The sequence below is a fragment of the Leptidea sinapis genome, chromosome 13 (genome assembly GCF_905404315.1).
Source record: "Leptidea sinapis chromosome 13, ilLepSina1.1, whole genome shotgun sequence".
Lineage (NCBI taxonomy): Eukaryota > Metazoa > Arthropoda > Insecta > Lepidoptera > Pieridae > Leptidea > Leptidea sinapis.
The window spans coordinates 4,907,261-4,926,315 of NC_066277.1; the positions used below are offsets into that span (position 1 = coordinate 4,907,261).

At 34.4% G+C, this 19,055-nt stretch overlaps 1 protein-coding gene across 2 annotated transcripts in view; it reads right to left on the bottom strand.

The window, feature by feature from the left end:
• Positions 1 to 19,055, bottom strand: part of LOC126967392 (ras-like protein family member 10B) — a 55,334-nt gene that overhangs the window by 11,947 nt on the left and 24,332 nt on the right. The window contains exon 1 of one of the 2 annotated variants that reach the window (XM_050811835.1): positions 12,613 to 12,972. The exons of the other annotated variant lie outside the window; for it this stretch is intronic. Within the exon in view, the coding sequence (XP_050667792.1) occupies positions 12,613 to 12,700 (88 nt within the window). The 5' untranslated portion in view covers positions 12,701 to 12,972. Of the gene's footprint in view, positions 1 to 12,612; positions 12,973 to 19,055 lie in introns of those variants that run through there. 2 annotated transcript variants of the gene reach the window in all.

The following is a 19,055-nucleotide window of genomic DNA, read 5'->3' on the forward strand; positions in this document are numbered from 1 at the left end:
TTTTTTATGGAATAGGAGGACAAACGAGCGTACGGGTCACCAGGTATTAAGTGATCACCGCCGCCCACATTCTCTTGCAACACCAGAGGAAGTACACGAGCGTTGCCGGCCTTTAAGGAAGGTGTACGAGCATTTTTAGAAGGTACCCATGTCGTATCGTCCCGGAAGCACCGCACAAGGAAGCTCATTCCACAGCTTTGTAGAAATTGAAAGAAAGTTCCTTGAAAACCGCACTGTGGGGGACCGCCACACATCCAGATGGTGGGGATGATATCCTAACTTGTGGCGTGTCGTGCGAAGGTGGAATTCGGTGGCAGGAATCAGGTTAAACAGCTCTTCGGAACACTCCCCGTGATAAAGGCGGTAGAACACACAATGAAGCGACGTCTCTACGCAACGCCAAGTGATCCAGCCATTCACAGAGCACTGGGTCCCCGATAATTCGAGCTGCTCTGAGTTGCTCGCGGTCAAATGGATCGAGCTGATACTGGGGTGCGCCAGACCAGATATGATAGCAATACTCCATGTGTGGCTGGACCTGCGCTTTGTAGAGCGCTAGAATGTAGGCCGGCTTGAAGTATTGCCGTGCTCTATTGATGACGCCCAGCTTCTTTGAAGCCAATTTGCCTTTGCCCTCCAGATGGCCACGGAATTGGCAATCGCTCGAGGTTTTGAAACCCAGTATTCCGATACTAGGCGAGGCTTTAAGGGAAGTGTTGTCGAAGAGCGGTAATACGACAAATTGGGTTTTTTTAGTGGTAAACGCGCAAACTTGAGTCATTTGAGGGTTAAATTGGACAAGGTTCAATTTACCCCATTCCGGGACCTTCTCGAGAGAGGACTCGAAGAAACAGTGTGGGAGATAGCACACAGCCTTGGGGTACTCCAGCGTTCACGGGCTTGGGATTCGAGCAAAAACCGTCGACTACGACTTGTGTGCTGCGCCCAGTGAGGAGGAGCTGGAGGTCTTCTTCGTCACTTGCATAAGTTGCGCTTTTCAAAACAGAATGGTATTCAAAACTCTTATTTTCAATTAAATTTAAAAATCATTTCAATTACAATATATACAAAGTGATGCATAAAAAATACTTACATGTTAATTACTAAAATTACTTAATCAAAAAATGTAAATTAATAAGTAAAAACATAGTTATTGTAATTGAGTAAATACATATAGTACAATGCGGTAGATGCATCAATCCACACATACCGTAAAAAATAGAGGCATTATGCGAGCATTTTCGTAACTATCTAACATGAGATGAAAACGTATGAGATGATAACAAGAAGATGAGAGAAAGAGGCCGAAATGAAACAATAGAAAGGGCGTGGCTTATCATCGCGGTAACTAGACCACGCATATTTTTACCGTTCTATAAAAATTAAGTTTGGCTGGGATATGAGCCATATAATCTTGCACTTTCAGATTTTCAACTGCTACGATCTCTACAGAATTCGTTTGGCAGTGTCAGCTTAACAGCAAGAGGGGACTGCCAAAATAACTTATCGCGTTTATTTGGTCAGAAGTCCAAAAATTCCTCCTCCTTAGTCGATCACTCTTGACAGAGTGGTCGTGGTTGCATGATGAGACTGTAGGTTCACACTCTTGTGTATCTATGGTGGAAAATGCAGCCCTCGCAATTCGCCTCCGCTTGCCACGGTCTTCAGCGTTACGGGAATATTGGACTATGGTGGTTTGTGTCGCAGCCTTTGTCAGGTCTGTGCAACGCGTAAGTGACCGACCTCGCGACCGCTTACCTTCCATTCGTCCTTGGATGACGTGTCGTTCGATGGAGTTTTGGTTTCTTATAACGTGCCCAATGTACTTGAGGATACTTAAAAGTTAGAAAAATATTAAATCAGCATTATTCCTTTTATTCCCGAAAAACTTTGAATTTGTCGATTTAGTAAAAATAATTTTATTTATTATTAACAAACAATCGACTAAATTATCTACTCTTATTATTGTGGGGAAGGTTATTATAACATATATAATTTTCTTAATGATACCACAGACTAGGAATAAAGCGGACACCCTCAGGCTCTTTAATTATAAATGGTGATTGTACGAATACTACATTATAATCCATATTTTTCATATGAAAAGAGCCAGCTGAGTTTCTTGCGCCTTTTCTTCTCAGGTCTGAGGCAGTCTCAGTTCGCCAGTGGGAGGCTCCTTTGCAGAGGATGCCCGCTAGAATATGGGTACCACAACGGCGCTTATTTCTGCCGTGAAGCAGTAATGTATAAGCATTACTGTGTTTCGGTCTGAGGGGTGCCGTAGCTAGTGAAATTACTGGGCAAATGAGACTTAAGATATTACGTCTCAAGGTGATGAGCGCAATTATTGTAGTGCCGCTCAGAATTTTTGGTATTTTCAAGAATCCTGAGCGGCACTGATTTGTAATGGGCAGGGGGTATCAATTACCACCAGATATCATTTTCAAGAAAAAAAGTTGAATGGGTCGTAGTTTTTGACGTTAAATAAGTGATTTTGAAAAATATTTGAATTTGAATTGAAATGGTAATACTACCCAGAAAAATAATATTTTTAATGTCGGTAAACGGCCGCTCCCAATATACTATCTACAGATAGAGATAAATTATTACCTTCAACTGTCAGTAATTAGAATCTGAAGCTGTTCCAATATACCCGATAAGTCATTCTTATCGCCAGTTCACTGTTGCAATTTCCATACAAACCATCGCTGGTAAGCTATACGTCGTACCATTGACAGACAGCGTGTACGGACTGGATGAGTTACTGTCGATAAGTTTATTGGGACAGAAAATTCAATGATTTTTTATTCTCAAGTAGGCCACAGCCGGAGATAGACTTCATATTGGGAACGGCCGTAAGTAGGAAAATGTGTGTTGATTTTGTACAAGTAATGGACTGTCAAATAATCCCTGAGCCAATTACACCGAGAGCACGTCTGCTAGTTCACTCTGAGTACTGGGAAAACTAGATTTTGTTTGTAGTTTGAGGTTAGTTTAAACTCGAATAAAAATTAAATTTGTGGGGTATTTTTAATTTTTTAATAAATTATTATTTTGTTTAACTTATCGAAACGAACGGAAAGTTTAAGGCACGGGTTTGAAATCAGTAACAGAACATTTTATGAAAAGAAAAATAAGGAACTATTTATGTATGCTCGAAATAAGTTACTTACATAAACTTAGCTCTTTGACGGAACAAAACATAAGCCCTAATGGTTTATGTTTTGTTTCGATGGTAAAAAAAATAATATTTTTTATTTCTAGTGTTATTTTGCCTTTGTGAAAAGAACAATTTTTATTATTTCACTAATGAGTTTTGTTTAAGTACAAACGCTGACGCGGCAATGTTGTATCACCATAATATATAAAATACCCCGCGCAATGAGCGGTCATTGTATTAATTGTCATATGTCATGAAATGTCAATGAAGAAATTATTCGTAGTACTAATCAGGGGCGTGCATACCATATAGGCAATAAGGTAGTGCCTACCTTGCTTACCTACATAAATATAGAACTAGTGTTAAAGTTGATTTAGTTTAATTTGATTCCGTTATCTATTAACAAACTTTTATTTATTTATTTATTTATTGTAACATAATGTTATTAACAAATAAATTATTTAAACTTTCTATTGACTTGCATTTCATTCATTCTTCAGTGCTTGATGTCTTTCCAGAGTTTCGACTGGGAAATTACACCAAGAGTTATCTCAAAGAAGAATGTAAACCGCCTGCAACCCCTCAAACAAACGTAGACGGTCGCTTAAAAACAAGACGGTTTATTGAAGACCACAGCGACATTTTTTATCGAACACACACTCATAAAATTTTTCCTTATGCTAGATCCTAAGTACCTACGGTAGGCAGTCTCCAGATTCGATATAAACCTTTAATATGACCTAAAAACCTAATACTATTTAACTTAAGCGCAATTACGATAAGTGAAACCTAGAGTGCCTTGCTAGAAAACCAATGCCTGTGCGTACACAACACGTGCAATACATATATATTCGTACCAAAACCTGCTACGAATATATATGTATTTCTCAGCCAAAAAATATTGATTTTGGATAAATAATCACCAGCATATCATATATGAAAAACTTCTCCGAGACACGCTGCATCCTATGGTAAAGTATTATTCCGATTGGTTCAGTAGTTTTCGCAGGAAAAATACTTTTACCAGTAGGAGGCTCCTTTGCACAGGATGCCGGCTAGATTATTATAGCTTATGTCTCAAGGTGACGAGCGCAATTGTAGTGCCGCTCAGATTTTTGGATATTTCAAAAATCCTGAGCGCCACTGCATTGTAATGGGCAGGGCGTATCAATTACCATTAGCTGAACGTCCTGCTCGTCCCGTTCCGTATTTTATAGATTATGGCCTCATGACCGGTTAGTCTTTAATACTGCAGAACATTACTAACATTAAACAATGAGTACTTATCAGTTTAATTATAATATTATTAATAAATTGGCTACATTGCCTCCTATTGCTACAACACGGTAGATTCTACACAAGAAAATATTTACATGACGACCCCCCAGCTCAGTGTTTAGTGACCCTGCCAACATTTTTATGATGAATATGAATGTTTGTTTCCGAGTCATGGATGTTTATATGTATTTATGTAGGTTTAAGTAAGTATATTGTATTAAATATATCGTTGTCTTGTACCCATAATACAGGCTATGCCTAATTTGAGGCAATATAATATGTGTAAATGTGTGTCATTCATTCAAATTATGGCAACGGTATGTTAAAAGATGTAAGCAACCGGAGCGTACTACAAATAATAAAAATAAATAAATATTTACCACTGACAGCCGTTCCCAATATACTATATACAGATAGAGGTAAATTACTACCTTCTACTGTCAGTAATTGGCTGTCAATAATCGGAAGCTGTCACAATATACCCGATTAGTCATTTTTATCGCTTTATAATGGGACGCGTGAATTGCAATTTCCATACAAACTTCTATCGCTGGTAAGCTATACGTCATCCCATTGACAGCATATACGGATAAAGTAGGATACCGTCGATAAGTTTATTGGGACAGAAAAGTTAAAGATAGTTACGAACACGTTATAAAATATTATACTCCCTGTTGTTATAAATGAAATTGATTCACAGAACTTTCAAACCGTGCGTCGATAAAATACAAAGTCCACAACAAATATTGGAAATAAAAATATAATTATTTTTATTTCCAATATTCTATATATATTAATATTATAATGGATCCCAAATCGAAATAAAAACTATCCTATCTCTCAAGTTGGACTAAACTGCACTCCATGAAGTAATCATGATAAAATCCGTTTATTAGTTTAGGTCATTAATTAAAACTCTAGAAATAATTATTATTAGGTTACTTAGGTTCATTAATTATAACAATAGAAATAAGAGATTGCTTGTATCTAATTCTAGTAGGCTTCATAAGATACATAATAGCTTAAGGGTAAATGTATACACATTTATAATAAAGTCCCAGCCACTGTTCAGGCATTATCTATAAATAAATTTAAAAGTTTTATAAAAAAATTGCTCTATCCTAAATCCTATTACTCCACAGCTGAATATCTAAGTGATCGGACAGCCTGCGACTAGATTATGATTATTTTATAGCAATAGCAATGACAGTACAATATTGTACATTTTTATTTAAAACAGCGCAACAAAAGAATGCTGGGAGAGTTTCTTGCGCCACTTCTTCTCTCGCAGAGCGCTATTTGTGTCCGAAACGGTAGTAGTATCTAGTATATTAGAAATGACATCAAAAAGAATTGTAAAGGAATCAATTTTGAGAAAATAAATGCCTTTTAGGTGTTCACTGGAAACAAACATTAGGACACTGGATTTATATATTTATTATTTAATTAAATCTTAATGTCGAAAACACATTTTGTTGACAGCGGTTCTCAATGTATAACTTCATTGTTAAACAAACTTTATCCATTGAAACTTCGTATTTACTAATTATTATTGTTATAACTTTGAAGCTAAAGTACGAATCACATTCATAATAACAAAACAACAACAGAAGTTAGAACAACAGTATAAATATTTAACTTAGTTCGTTCCATTGTGATATAGAGACCACACAACAGAAGAAAATTTATGAACGATGCGGGACTCGAACCCGCGACCTCTCATATCTCAACAAACCATTGTTTAGATTTGCAAGAGCGACATCTCAAGTCAATTTCCTAATATGCAAATATTTGCCTTGAGCAGGTTAACAACTGTAAAGTAGGCTTCGTCTAGATCCTGTAGATGAAGCCACAACCCAAGAGTTGAACAAGGCAAGTTATACAAGATTTATCAACGATGCGTCACTCGAATGGTTGCCTCAGTGGAAGAGCACTCGGGTTCGAGTCCCAAATCGTTCATAAATTTACTTTGTGTATTTAGTGCCAAAAGTTTTATCACTTTAAAAAAATAACAAATTACTTAGAAGGGTCAATGAAAATGAATTCATTAGCTGTTAATAATAAGAAATACACGTATTATTCGTTCTACACTGGCCTTCAAAAGTAAGTATCACACTTTTAAAATTGGGATAACGTTTTAAGTTAACAAGATATACTTTCGAAATAAAAAGGACTCCAAAGAGAATTTGATTTTGTACATAAAAACTTTATAGTCGGTAACCTTCTTTTAAGAATTGGCTGAAAAAAAACTTCAAAATCAAAACCATTCCTTTTTCAAAGTTTCCGAATCACAATTTTACCATTCACATTTTTCTTTCTGTTTTAAATTTTTTTAAAGATCGATGGGTCTTGTTTTAAAAATTTATGCTAAAAAGCACATAACATTTATTTATCATGCCTCTTTTAGTTGAAGAATGTGCTAGGATCCTAGCACATTCTTAGAAAAGCCATGGCTTTTCTGGAACTAGGCATCAGTATGCGTCGCACTGCAAGAATGGCGGGTGTGACGGTACGACCGGTCCAGAAGGTAAAGCGAAGGTACGAAGAGACTGAACACCATCTAAGGAGACCTTGTAATGGCAGACCCAGGTGTATCAGTGCCCGAGAAGATCGTTATATTATTTCCACTGTGTTAAGAAATCACCACCAAAATGCAGTTGAAGTCCAGCAACAGCTACTTCAGACCCGGAGAGACTACATTAGTGACAGTACAGTGAGAAGAAGACTTCCTGAAGCAAATTTGAAACCCCGAAGACCAGCGAGTGGCCCAAAACTCGAGAGACAGCATCGAGTAGCGAGACTGCGATACGCCCGTGAACACATGCAGTGGGATGAAGAAGAATGGTCAAGAATTTTGTTTGCAGATGAGTCTCGATTCTCCCTTTACACTTCTGATGGAAGGCGAAGTGTTTACAGGCGACCTGGTGAGCGATACCTTCAAGCCTGCAGCATCTCAGAAAGAGTCCAATACGGTGGAGGCAGTGTACATGTATGGGCTGGCATATCTTCAGAAAGTCGCACAGAGCTAGTAGCCATAGAAAATGGCACCTTCACTGGGCAAAGATACGCTCAAGAGATTCTCAATGAGTATGCATAGCCGTATTTAGCAAATATGGGTGATGGATCGATGCTGATGCATGATAATGCCCGGCCACACACGGCTCATATCGTACAAGAGTATATTCGGTATCAGCGTGATGGCTTGGCCATCAAGAAAGTCCTGATCTCAACCCCATTGAACACGCCTGGGATGAGCTTGGGAGGCTAGTCAGAAATTGCAGACCACCACCTACTACCCTCAGGGCACTAAAGCAGGCCCTGGTAGAAGAATGGGAGAATATTCCCCAACGTCGGCTCCGAAACCTAGTGTTCAGTATGCCAAATCGTCTGGAAGCTGTAATTAGAGCTCGAGGAGGCAATACCAGTTATTAAAAATTAAATAACATGTAATACATTTTAGTTGATTTTTTTTACACTAAACTAAAAATTTCTATTTTCATTGTTTTATCTTTTTTAAGTTAAAAATGTTACTAATGTATAATTTTAGTTTCTAAGAATTAAAGCCTATAAAATTTGCAACAAAACGTTTTTAATCTTAAATCTCTACCTTCTATAGTTAAGAAAAAAAAATAATTTGAAAAGTGTGATACTTACTTTTGCAGGCCAGTGTATATTAATACAATAATTTTTAGAATGTATGTAATATGATAACAATTGTGTTAAAAAAATTAACATAAAGTTAAACTAAAATTTAAGATGGTATTTTACTATATGTTACTTAGAAATAATTTAAGAAATGTTAGTTTAAAACTTTCGTGAGTCATTATTAAACTATTTATTAGTACGGCTTTACTCACGTTTTCGTCGGTGTCGGTACCGATAACGTCCCATTTTTCACTGAGTAAGAGGTACACAGTAAGAGGTGGGACGTTATCGCAAACCCTCAACACTCACACTGATCAAGGACTTCCGAATGGTCCGAAACTAGCCCGTACCGACACACGAAAACGTGTGTAAAGCCGTGCTAATAAATAGTTTAATAATGACTCACGAAAGTTTTAATAATGAAATGTTAGTTGATTAAAAAGAAAAGAAACACGTTTTGTTCACGTCATTATGAGGTTCTTGACTCTTTCATTTATTTTTATTTAATTAAAGTGTTCCTGGGATGTCATTTTACTGCTTTATAAAAATATGGGACGAGACGAGCAGGACGTTCAGCTGATGGTAATTGATACGCCCTACCCTTTACAATGCAGTGCCGCTCAGGATTCTTGAAAAACCCAAATATTCTGAGCTTTTATGGTTGTTCAGACTTTGAATTAAGAATCTTGTGTGGCTTTAAATTGTAATTGGCAGGGCGAATCACTTATGATGGTAAGTTCGAATAAGACGTTGCACCTGATGACGTGAACGTATGTTCGTCATTTTGGTTTATTTTTTTTCATGTAATCTACAGTATCATAATTTATAATATGGCACCTATTCCTGCCGAGAAGCAGTAGTGTGTAAACATTACTGTGTTTCGGTCTGAAGGGCGCCGTAGCTAGTGAAATTACTGGGCAAATGAGACTTAACATCATATGTATCAAGGTGGCAAGCGCAATTGTAGTGCCGCTCAGAATTTTTGGGATTTTCAAGAATCCTGCACTTAATTGTAATGGGCGTATCAAATACCATCAGCTGAACGTCCTGCTCGTCTTGTCCCTGATTTTCATTCAAAATAATAATATCACGAGTTACACCGCCCTTCATACCGAACCACAATTTTTTCTCTGCTCTGGTGTGTAATTTACCGGAGGCTCATATCCGAATTATATTACCTATGCCAATGCTATATGAGGGGTTGTAAATTAAAGTGATTTGTTAAGAAGATGTTGAAAAAGGAAAATATATTTCTTCTGGCACTGTTCCCAGATTTCGTGGGATAGCTCTGCAAGATCAATATAATATTTCACGATATCTGCAAATCTAGCAACCGTACAGCATTTTTAGCATTTTTCCAGTTTTTGATTTTCTTTGAAACAATATAAAGATTAATATCAGAGATTTATATAAAAATCTCCATTGTAATTCGTATATTTTTTGTAGTTGCCCATTAACGGGAATATTTGTCATTAGATGGTTCGTGATTAGCTTAACCCCTTTCAACCCTTTCATATACTAGAATTTCTCTTACAATAATTATGACTGTGGTTCTGTCAAATCTGCTTATCATCTATCAGTCATCATACTACCTAAGGGCTTCTTTGCACAGGATGTTAGCTAGGTAAGTACCACTGCGACGCTGCCATCAAGCAGTATGTGCAAGCGGTATTGTAAATAAATAAATAAATTTCGTTTATTTCAATTTATACATTTTAGTGGTTGAGACTTACCAGTAAGTTGTCTTAGGACACTTGTATTGGGAATATCTCACAACTTCCTTAGCGGATACATAACATTTGATAAACAATTAAATATTTGACATTGTGTTTCGATTTGAACAGCTGTTTGGTTTGTAGCACCGTAGCTAGCGAAATTACTGGGCTAATGAATATTAACATCTAATTTCTTAAAAGGACTATCGCAATTGCGATGCCGCTCAGAATTTTCAGCATCACCTTTATTGCTTTGGTTTTCCAAATATAATTCAGAATGAAATAACTACTAAGGATCTATGTCAGTCAGGTGAAAATCGTCATAAATGCATCGATATTCGTTTATTAAAAATATTTATATTGTAATTGTAAAAACTTAATCATACAAAATAATCTTCTAAAAATAGAACTTATGAGTTGCAAAGTATACGATTTTCCCCTTAGATAAAAGATAGGTTTCTCCTCCGCTTATGCTCCGGCCAGAAATCTGCGGTATACTTGAAAAACGCGGTCAATAATACTAAGCCGAAATCGACGAACACGAGCCAATCCCGTTGCTAGTAATCTGCAAGGTGGGCTTGTCGAGTGTTTTATTTAAGACATCATCCAAATTAAATTGCTGTGCGGGCTTACTGTTATCAGGAAGCATCTATTCGAAGCGCCCGCTTCGAATCATAATGATGATGATGAACAAAATGATGCAAAGATTTAAGCAAGTCAATGAAGTAGGTACAGTAAATAATATGTAATCCATAAAACAGCTCTCAAGAGTAACGAGTAATGTTTCAATCAAAAACTATAAATAAATACATTATAAGCAAGAGTAATTTAAAGGTACTTTTGTCATAAAATAGATTCATGAATAACAGCCGAAAGAAATATTTTCAAGTGAAACGCTCGGTTTCACACCAGACATCAAAGTGAAGTTGTACGCTTGTACGGTTGTGTGAAATCAAATCAAGGAACTTTTGTATTATTTTTGTGATGACATACTAGAATTAGAATATTTATAAGGCTTCTTTATAGTTATAAAACACACTTATTTACATTTATATGGACAAACTTGCAGAGGCTCACGCTTGGCAAGGCTCCAACATAAAAGTAATACGGTAATTCTGCTAGTCATATACCTAAACAAAATATTTAAGTATTTTCAGGAATGTTCGCAGAACCGATAAGAGATATTTTGAAATGGAGAAAAATTATGTTATAATCAGCACTTTTCATCATTATGATTGTTATTTATTTATTTCACTAATTTTTAAAAACAAAATCTTGTTTGTCGTTTATCCTTCTTAAAAAGTGCGTTCTTGTTTTTCTATGTGAACCGTACTTTTTAGTAAAACTTCTAGCAGAGATGCTAATTAATAATTAAAATTTAATTTAATTAAAATTTAATTTATTTTCATAGCAACGATTACGCAATTTGTTTGTTCTTTTAGCTGTGTATATATTTGTTTTCATCTTTTGCATATTTTGTAACTGTTTATATTGGTAATTTTTTTCTTTCTATATTGTTCAATGTTATATTTTCTATGTTTAAGTTAATTGGGTAGGTTTTTAGTTTTAAGTATGTGTTATCCTGTAAATATATAAAAATATTCAAACGTTTCTAAACCACACGCGCGGGTCGTCTCGTAATGGTCCACGCTGAAAACCAGTGCTTTAGCACTTGCTTACAGCATACGCTGAGCGGTGTTCATATTCGCATCATTCTTGTTTGTACCTTTTATATATTTTCATAAATACTACTTTACTTTAAGCGTTAATGCTATGTTTAAATTTTAGGTGTTATAGAAAATTTGTAAATTTTATTTTGATAAAATATTTATTTTTGTGATGTGAAATAAAAATATATCTATGTTTTAATATTCTTTGTTGAAAATGCTTTTTGTTTCATTGACTTCATATGGGTAATCGGTACAAGCTTTAAACGACAGAGATTTTCCCATACATACTTAAAAAGGAGTTGGAGAGTGTAATATAAAGTCTGGTCAGGCTTATAAGTAAGGGCGAAGTAAGTGAGTTACACAGAGAAATTCACACTAGCCTAAAGCCCGTATTTCAAAAGGTATTATTCAATAACGTAATGCGTGATTAAGTGTATTTTGTCATTGTCTCCGTAACTGTGCATAAATGTAACAAAATATACCTGATCACGCAATACGTATTAAAATGCCTTTTGCCACTATATAATTGCCAGTTTTGAAAATATTAAAATGGATATAGTATGTAATCTTTAAGAGATATACATATGCATCAGACTTTTCTATATACCTTTATAAGATATACAATTCAACCATACATTATTTTGTTATATCTCAAAGAGTTTAGACAGGGATTTCATTCAAAGTTCCCAGATGGCTTATTTTTTCCGATATCTCCAACAAATTTCGTTAGTATATAAAAACTTAACAAATCATATACTAAAACTTTCCTCGAGAACCACGCTAACCATTGGTGATGGTTATACGAGCGTATATATAAGAGCGTGAAGATAGATGCAGTAGTTTTTGAGTTTATCGCTAACAAACAGACAGACAGACGCGGTGGTGGACTTCGTTTTATAATGTGTTGTGTCTAGTTACATAATTTTATATTACTTATATTACCAGAGAGACAAAACAGCGGAAATGCCTAATTATAATGATGATAATTGTGATGAAAATGGATAATATTAACATAACCAGGTAAACACACAAAAATTTAGTGCTAAAATCATGTCTTAATTTAGTTCCTTGATAGAATCTTAAAATATTCATAAAAAACATCATAAAATTTTTATATAGAGTTGTATTTTACACTCAAACTTACCTAACATTTTATTTGGCTTAGTACAATTTCCAGTGACATTTTGCTCCTCATCTATATCTTGCTTACACAAAATATTTAATTTGTTCATTTCCACAATAATAATTATCAATCACACATCCAAAAAGTCTACCATAAACATTCTTGTTAAAAAAGCATCAACAGTGCCGTATCTATATTCTGGTGGGAAAATCAATATTTACAAGGAGTCAATAAGTACTGTAATCAAATTTAGCAAACTATTTAGTAACTGTATTAGAACGCAAATAAGAAATATATTTTATTTATTAATTTGAATAGAGTTACAGCGTTGAATTTGCGAGAGATTTGGCGGTTCTGTGTTAACAAGATCGTACGCCCGCCCTTCACTGGGAGCGTTAGTAAACTGATACTACTTACAAGCGATCTGTGAAGCTGGGAACGTAATAAAATGGGGTGGTAAAATTTATTATTACTTATCCAATATTTATTACATATTGCCAAACATGTCTCATGTTAATACATAACAGTAATTTAGCATTTATTCAATAAGGGAGTCAAAGTTGCTAAAAAATGATAATCAAATAAAACGTGGACTTTTAACAGCATCTATAATTCGGTCCAATAAGTACTTTTTCTTTCGTTTTCATTCATTCAAATAATAAGTTAAATTTATAATTTGTAATTTCATTTCTTATTTTGTTCTCATTGTAGCGATCGTATTAGATCTATTTTTCAGTAGTATTAGAGAGTATTTTTGTAATTTTTATATTCACCATGATTGTCCTATACTTTAGAACTACTAATTGTAACATACGGTTAAGAAAATTATATTGTATGTGATGTGATGGGCTTTAATAATAGATAAATGAATAAAGCCCATATTAAATATGAAATAAAAATAAATTTTATTGAAATTTATGTGAAACTTCTCAGTATTGTATAACATCATACTTGAAATAACAGAAGAAAATATAAAATAAAAAAGAATAAGAAAAATATTGATTTTATAAGTAAAATCTAAAGGTTAATAACAAGAACAAACAACCGACTTCAAAAACACTATTCCAAAACAATAGACATAATATGCACTAAAAAGTATAAAAATAACTACGTATTTTAATACAATCTAATTAATTAATCTCATTCTAGTTACGATTATTGTTATTTTTGGAATCGGTGTCCTTCCGCCGCGACCCACTCTCGCCTCTCGCCTCTCGCCTCCTCACGACTCAAGCACATCTCACCTATAACTACTTATGTAGTTACAAACATATTTTGGATGACACGTTCACCGAGTCGACAATTTTGAAGTAACAAACATAAACAAAAAAATACCGACGAATTGAGAACCTCCTCCTTTACTGAAGTCGGTTAAAAAGTTAATACTAAGTAAATAGTTAAAGGTACATATGCAGGTACATGCTTATATGGACCTTTATTAACAATATCTATGAGTATGTATTTATTTACAATGGACACTTATTTATAATAGTTTCAACAGCATCTATTGAGCCCATATTTATTAAAATTTACATAAAACTTCTCAATAGAAGGTACTACAGAACATCACACTCGAAAACAGATAGTTTGAGAAAAATATTGACTTTACAAGTAAAATCTAAAGGTTAAAAAGTTAATATTAAGTAAAGAGTTAAAGGTACGCATGTTTTAAATATGGATCTTTGTCAACAATACTTTTTATATATTTACAATAGTCATATATTAATAATTGAGAAATAGATAACGATTTTTTACTAAAAAGGTTTATTATAATATGTTAAAAACTCAAATTGGAAATTAAAAATTGACGGTTGAATGTGTCTTATTCACATAATTGATATTAAACATAATATTATTATTATAAATCATTAATATATAAGTCAATAAGTGCTTTATAAGTTAAAAATTCTCGGCAGTCTCGTAAATAATGAAACAGGTACCATTTGATTCGAAATAACATATACATGATTTTCGAAAGAGATAAAGTTCTGCTCACAAGAATTTTCACCCCTCTTGGAAAATAATAAATGTTGGTCGTATAGATCGGAGTGTTCCAATTTCCACTCTTTGTGATTATTTTTTTTAAATACTACTTTCTTTTTGTGATACTTGCAAAAAACCAAGCCCCCTTTTTTAATTATTTTTTTATTACTTTTGCAATAACTGCGAGCGTAAAAAACGATAAAAATCCTCAAATCGAAAGACAACAGCTGTTTCATAATTTTCATGCGATGACAAGTTCATCTTTATTTTATGGAAAATGAGGACAAACGAGCGTACGGGTCACCTGGTGTTGTGTGATCACCGCCACCCACATTCTCTTGCAACATCAGAGGAATCACAGGAGCGTTGCCGGCCTTTAAGGAAGGTGTACGTGGTTTTTTTGAAGGTAACCATGTCATATCATCCTGGTAGCACTGCACAAGGAAACTCATTCCACAGCTTTATAGTACGTCGAAGAAAGCTCCTTGAAAACCGCACAGTGGAGGACCGTCACACATCCAGATGGTGGGGATGATATCCTAATGTGTGGCGTGTAGTGTCTTCACACGTCGTGGAATTCGGCGGCAGGAATCAGGTGAATCAGCTCTTCGGAACACACCCCATGATAAATGCGGTAGAAGACACACAATGAAGCGACGTCTCTATGCAACGCCAAGTGATTCAGCCTTTCACGGAGCAATGAGTTCCCGACAATTCGAGCTGCTCTGCGTTGCACGCGGTCTAATGGTTCGAGCTGATACTGAGGTGCGTCAGACCAGGGATGACAGCAATACTCCATCTATCACCAAGTTCATCTTCTATCTAAACATCCATATTAAAATATGTAAGGATAAATACATTCTGTAGATACATATTATCCAAGGAGTAATACTATAAATTCTTTATCTTATCTACAGATCGCAAGTACCTACTTAAAACTGTGAACTCACCCCCTTTCCTGAGACATGAACTTTTCGAAGTTTTGTTTGAGTTTTATCGCAACACTTATTTTGACAGGCGGCGTATCATACAGGTTTCTAGAACGCAATTTTTGGTGTTTCAAATAAATTCATTCGACGATTTATAAGGTCATTACCGCTCTTGTGATCCTTCTCGTGTAATAAATAGTAGTTAAATAAAACTAAAAAACACGCTTTTTATAGAAAAGTAACTAAAAAATTTAAAATTTATTTTGAAATTTAAAATTAATTAAGTATTCAATTTATTTTAAAATTAAATTTTAAATTATTATTAGCGACGTTTAGCAATTTTCTCGGGATGGGTATAAAATGTTAAACTTGCGTCAGGACACGTGTCCTGATCGAAAATTTGTAAGGCAGTCGTTGAAATTTTGGATGAAATTTGATTTTTCTGAGAGATAAACTTTGTAATGTAAAATAATTGTATTAATTCTGAAATTTTAATTTTGTATGTAATAAATTGTCATTTTTGTGTACGATAGTGCAATAAATGAACATTGTATTTAACCACATAAATGCTTCCCTTTGAAATTATTCCCTTGCAATTCCAAAATATTCAAAAATGCACAACGTAAATCTTCAAGTTTTCACTTCTGCCGGCACTCCCGGAGTTCAACTCGTATTTTGTTTGAAATGCTGTTCCATTTATTAGCATAGTAATAACAGCTTTGTTTCCGTTAAGCTCATAATATAAATGCCCCGTCAGGGCACGTCAGTTAATACTAATAGTCCTACGTTCAATAAACTCCGAACGTTAAAATTTTTCCTCGTAAAATTAACATAATGTCAACTTGCTGATTTTGCCGTCGGTAATTTGAAACGTAGCCAAAATTTCATTTATTATTGAAGGATTAAATAAATAAAAATACTTGAAAAGACTCAATAGGTACTTGTTTTTTTAAATTACTACAGAGCCGGAGACAGACAGAGCGGGATTTTTTAGCGGGAAAATTATATTGACAGAGAGTAGTGTAGTGACACTTGAGTTTCTGACAGCTGGGTGACGGGTGACGTGTTCTTTATTTCGATAAATTCGTTCAACAATTATGTTATTAACAGTGAAAATATTTGCTAAAGTAATTTATCGATAATCCTTACGTTAAAACTGATTAAGAGGTAGAGGTGTTATCGTCGTATTTATTCTCTTTGATCCTAATAGGAATTATTATCCTTATCAATGTCATTAGGAGTTAATCTAACTATGTAAGCGCTGTTTGTCATTTTTACAATTTGTGATAAAAATAAAGCTCGCCAGAATACAGTACTTACACATGTTACCCCTTATTCATAATGGTCCGCTAAACAAGCTTTAAACAGCCGCTAAGGAGTGTTTTTTCTCATTCTGACTTAGGTCAATAGAAGAAGACGGAGTGAGAATAAGCAATGCTTTAAGTTAGCAGACTATTATGAATAAGGTGGGTTATGTTTGATAGACATCTATCAAACTACAATGAGTTTACACAAATATTTAAACAAAAATTGCGTTGTTTAGTAGAGAAACAAAAACACGATAGAAAAAAGTACGTTTATAAAAACTGACTTCAAGAACTAATAAGTATCAAATAACTAAAAAATTAATTTAACACACCTTTACCTTTAATATTAATAAAATGCTATTATTTGTATGTGCTACCTATTGAAAGGTTTTAAGTCGGTGCCAAGCCCTAAACAAAATAAAACTTAATATTATAAACAGCTTACTTACTGTAATTATTAAGGTTGTCTCGCCACGCGTGTCTGTACATTTGGGTTGTTAGTTCTAGAACAAATTCTAGTCCAGACGAAGCTATCCCGCTCAAAGTCACGCATGGCGAGTGTAGGTACTTACATTTGGCTTGGCACCGACTTCATAGCTATAAATCTAGCACATACAAATAATAGTATTTTATTAATATTAAAGGTGAATTAAATTAAATTTTTAGTTATTTGATACTTTTCAGTTTTAGAAGTCGGTTTTTTTAAACGTAGCTTTTTTATTTTTTACTTTTTAGTGTTAGTTAATATCAAACTGAATGAAAACTCCTAAAAAGCCGTACTTTTGTGTACAAAAATTAAATAATGAGGTAAACAAAAATTTTCATAAAAAATGTTCATAAAATGAAAACGACTGGGCAAAACAATGTTAAATTTTTATTGGGACCAAATGGCATATATTCTGCATGGAACTTAAGAAAATTACGTAAATCGGATCATAAATCTCAGAGTAATCGATGTACATACATAAAAAAAATACCGATCGAATTGATAACCTCCTCCTTTTTGAAGACGGTTAAAAACTTAAGACTTTTTCCTTCAAGTAAATTTATTTTACACTCTTGTAATTGTACCAAATAAAGGAAAAGAAACAGCAATTTCGAAGATTTATTTAAGCTAATAAAAAAGGCAACGTTTAAATTTGAATATAACGTTTCCTTATTTCGTACTAGAAACCTTTTTTTTTTAATATTTTCATTTCATCGAAACGGAACTATAAATGCGAGGTTGCCAACATCCATATCAGCCATATAGTTAATAAATTTAGAAGTGAAGTGATTCTGGTGGCAATCTGTGATACTCGCAACTTAATTTATAACTGAACTTATTAATATGGCAAATGACAATTCACTATTTTACTTGAACATTGTTAAACAGGTTCTGTTTAACAATTTTTTAAGGCAAACGTTACGTCACTGTGGGTTCAGAATTTTGAGCGACCATCGTACCATCAGATGTAGTCGTATATATTCGATGACGGCACGATTGTCCATAAAAATGTATGTTATAAGGACGAACGAGTAAAAAAAGAAGGACTCCGCGCCGTGATATTAGCAAGTGAAGCACCGTTATGAGATTAGTTCTGCAGCATACGCGGTTAAAAAGATTAGACAATTAACTGACATAGATACGGCGCGACTAGTATATTGCTATGGGGCAACGCTGCCGATATTAATACAATATTTGTGCTGCAGAAGAGGGCTATTCGCGCTATTTATAACCTAGGTCCTAAAGAATCATTGAGAGCAAAATTCAAAGAAATTTACATCTTGACTGTTGCTTCTCAATATATTCTTGATAATGTAATGTATGTTCATAGGCACATAAGTGAATTTGCCAGAAACTGTCATAACCATAATGTTAACACCAGGAACAGACATAAACTTATGATGCCTACTACTCGGCTAAGTCGAGTTAGTAAGTCTTTTGTGGGGCGATGTATATGCTTTTACAACAAGATCCCAGAAAATGTTCAAAACAAAAGTATAACGTTATTCAAAAGAATTGTTAAAAAACGTTTGTGTGGTAAAGGTTACTATAACATAAATGACTTTCTTAGTGATACCACAGATTGGGAATGGAGTGACCGCCCTCAGGCTATTAAATAATAAGTTTAATTGTACAATATTACTTTGTAAACATATTTATTCGATGAAAAAAAAAGCCCGCTGTGTTTGTTGCGCCCATTCTTCTCAGGTCTGAGGCATTCATTTTGGAATGGGTGGTAGCTTTTTGACTTTCAATAAG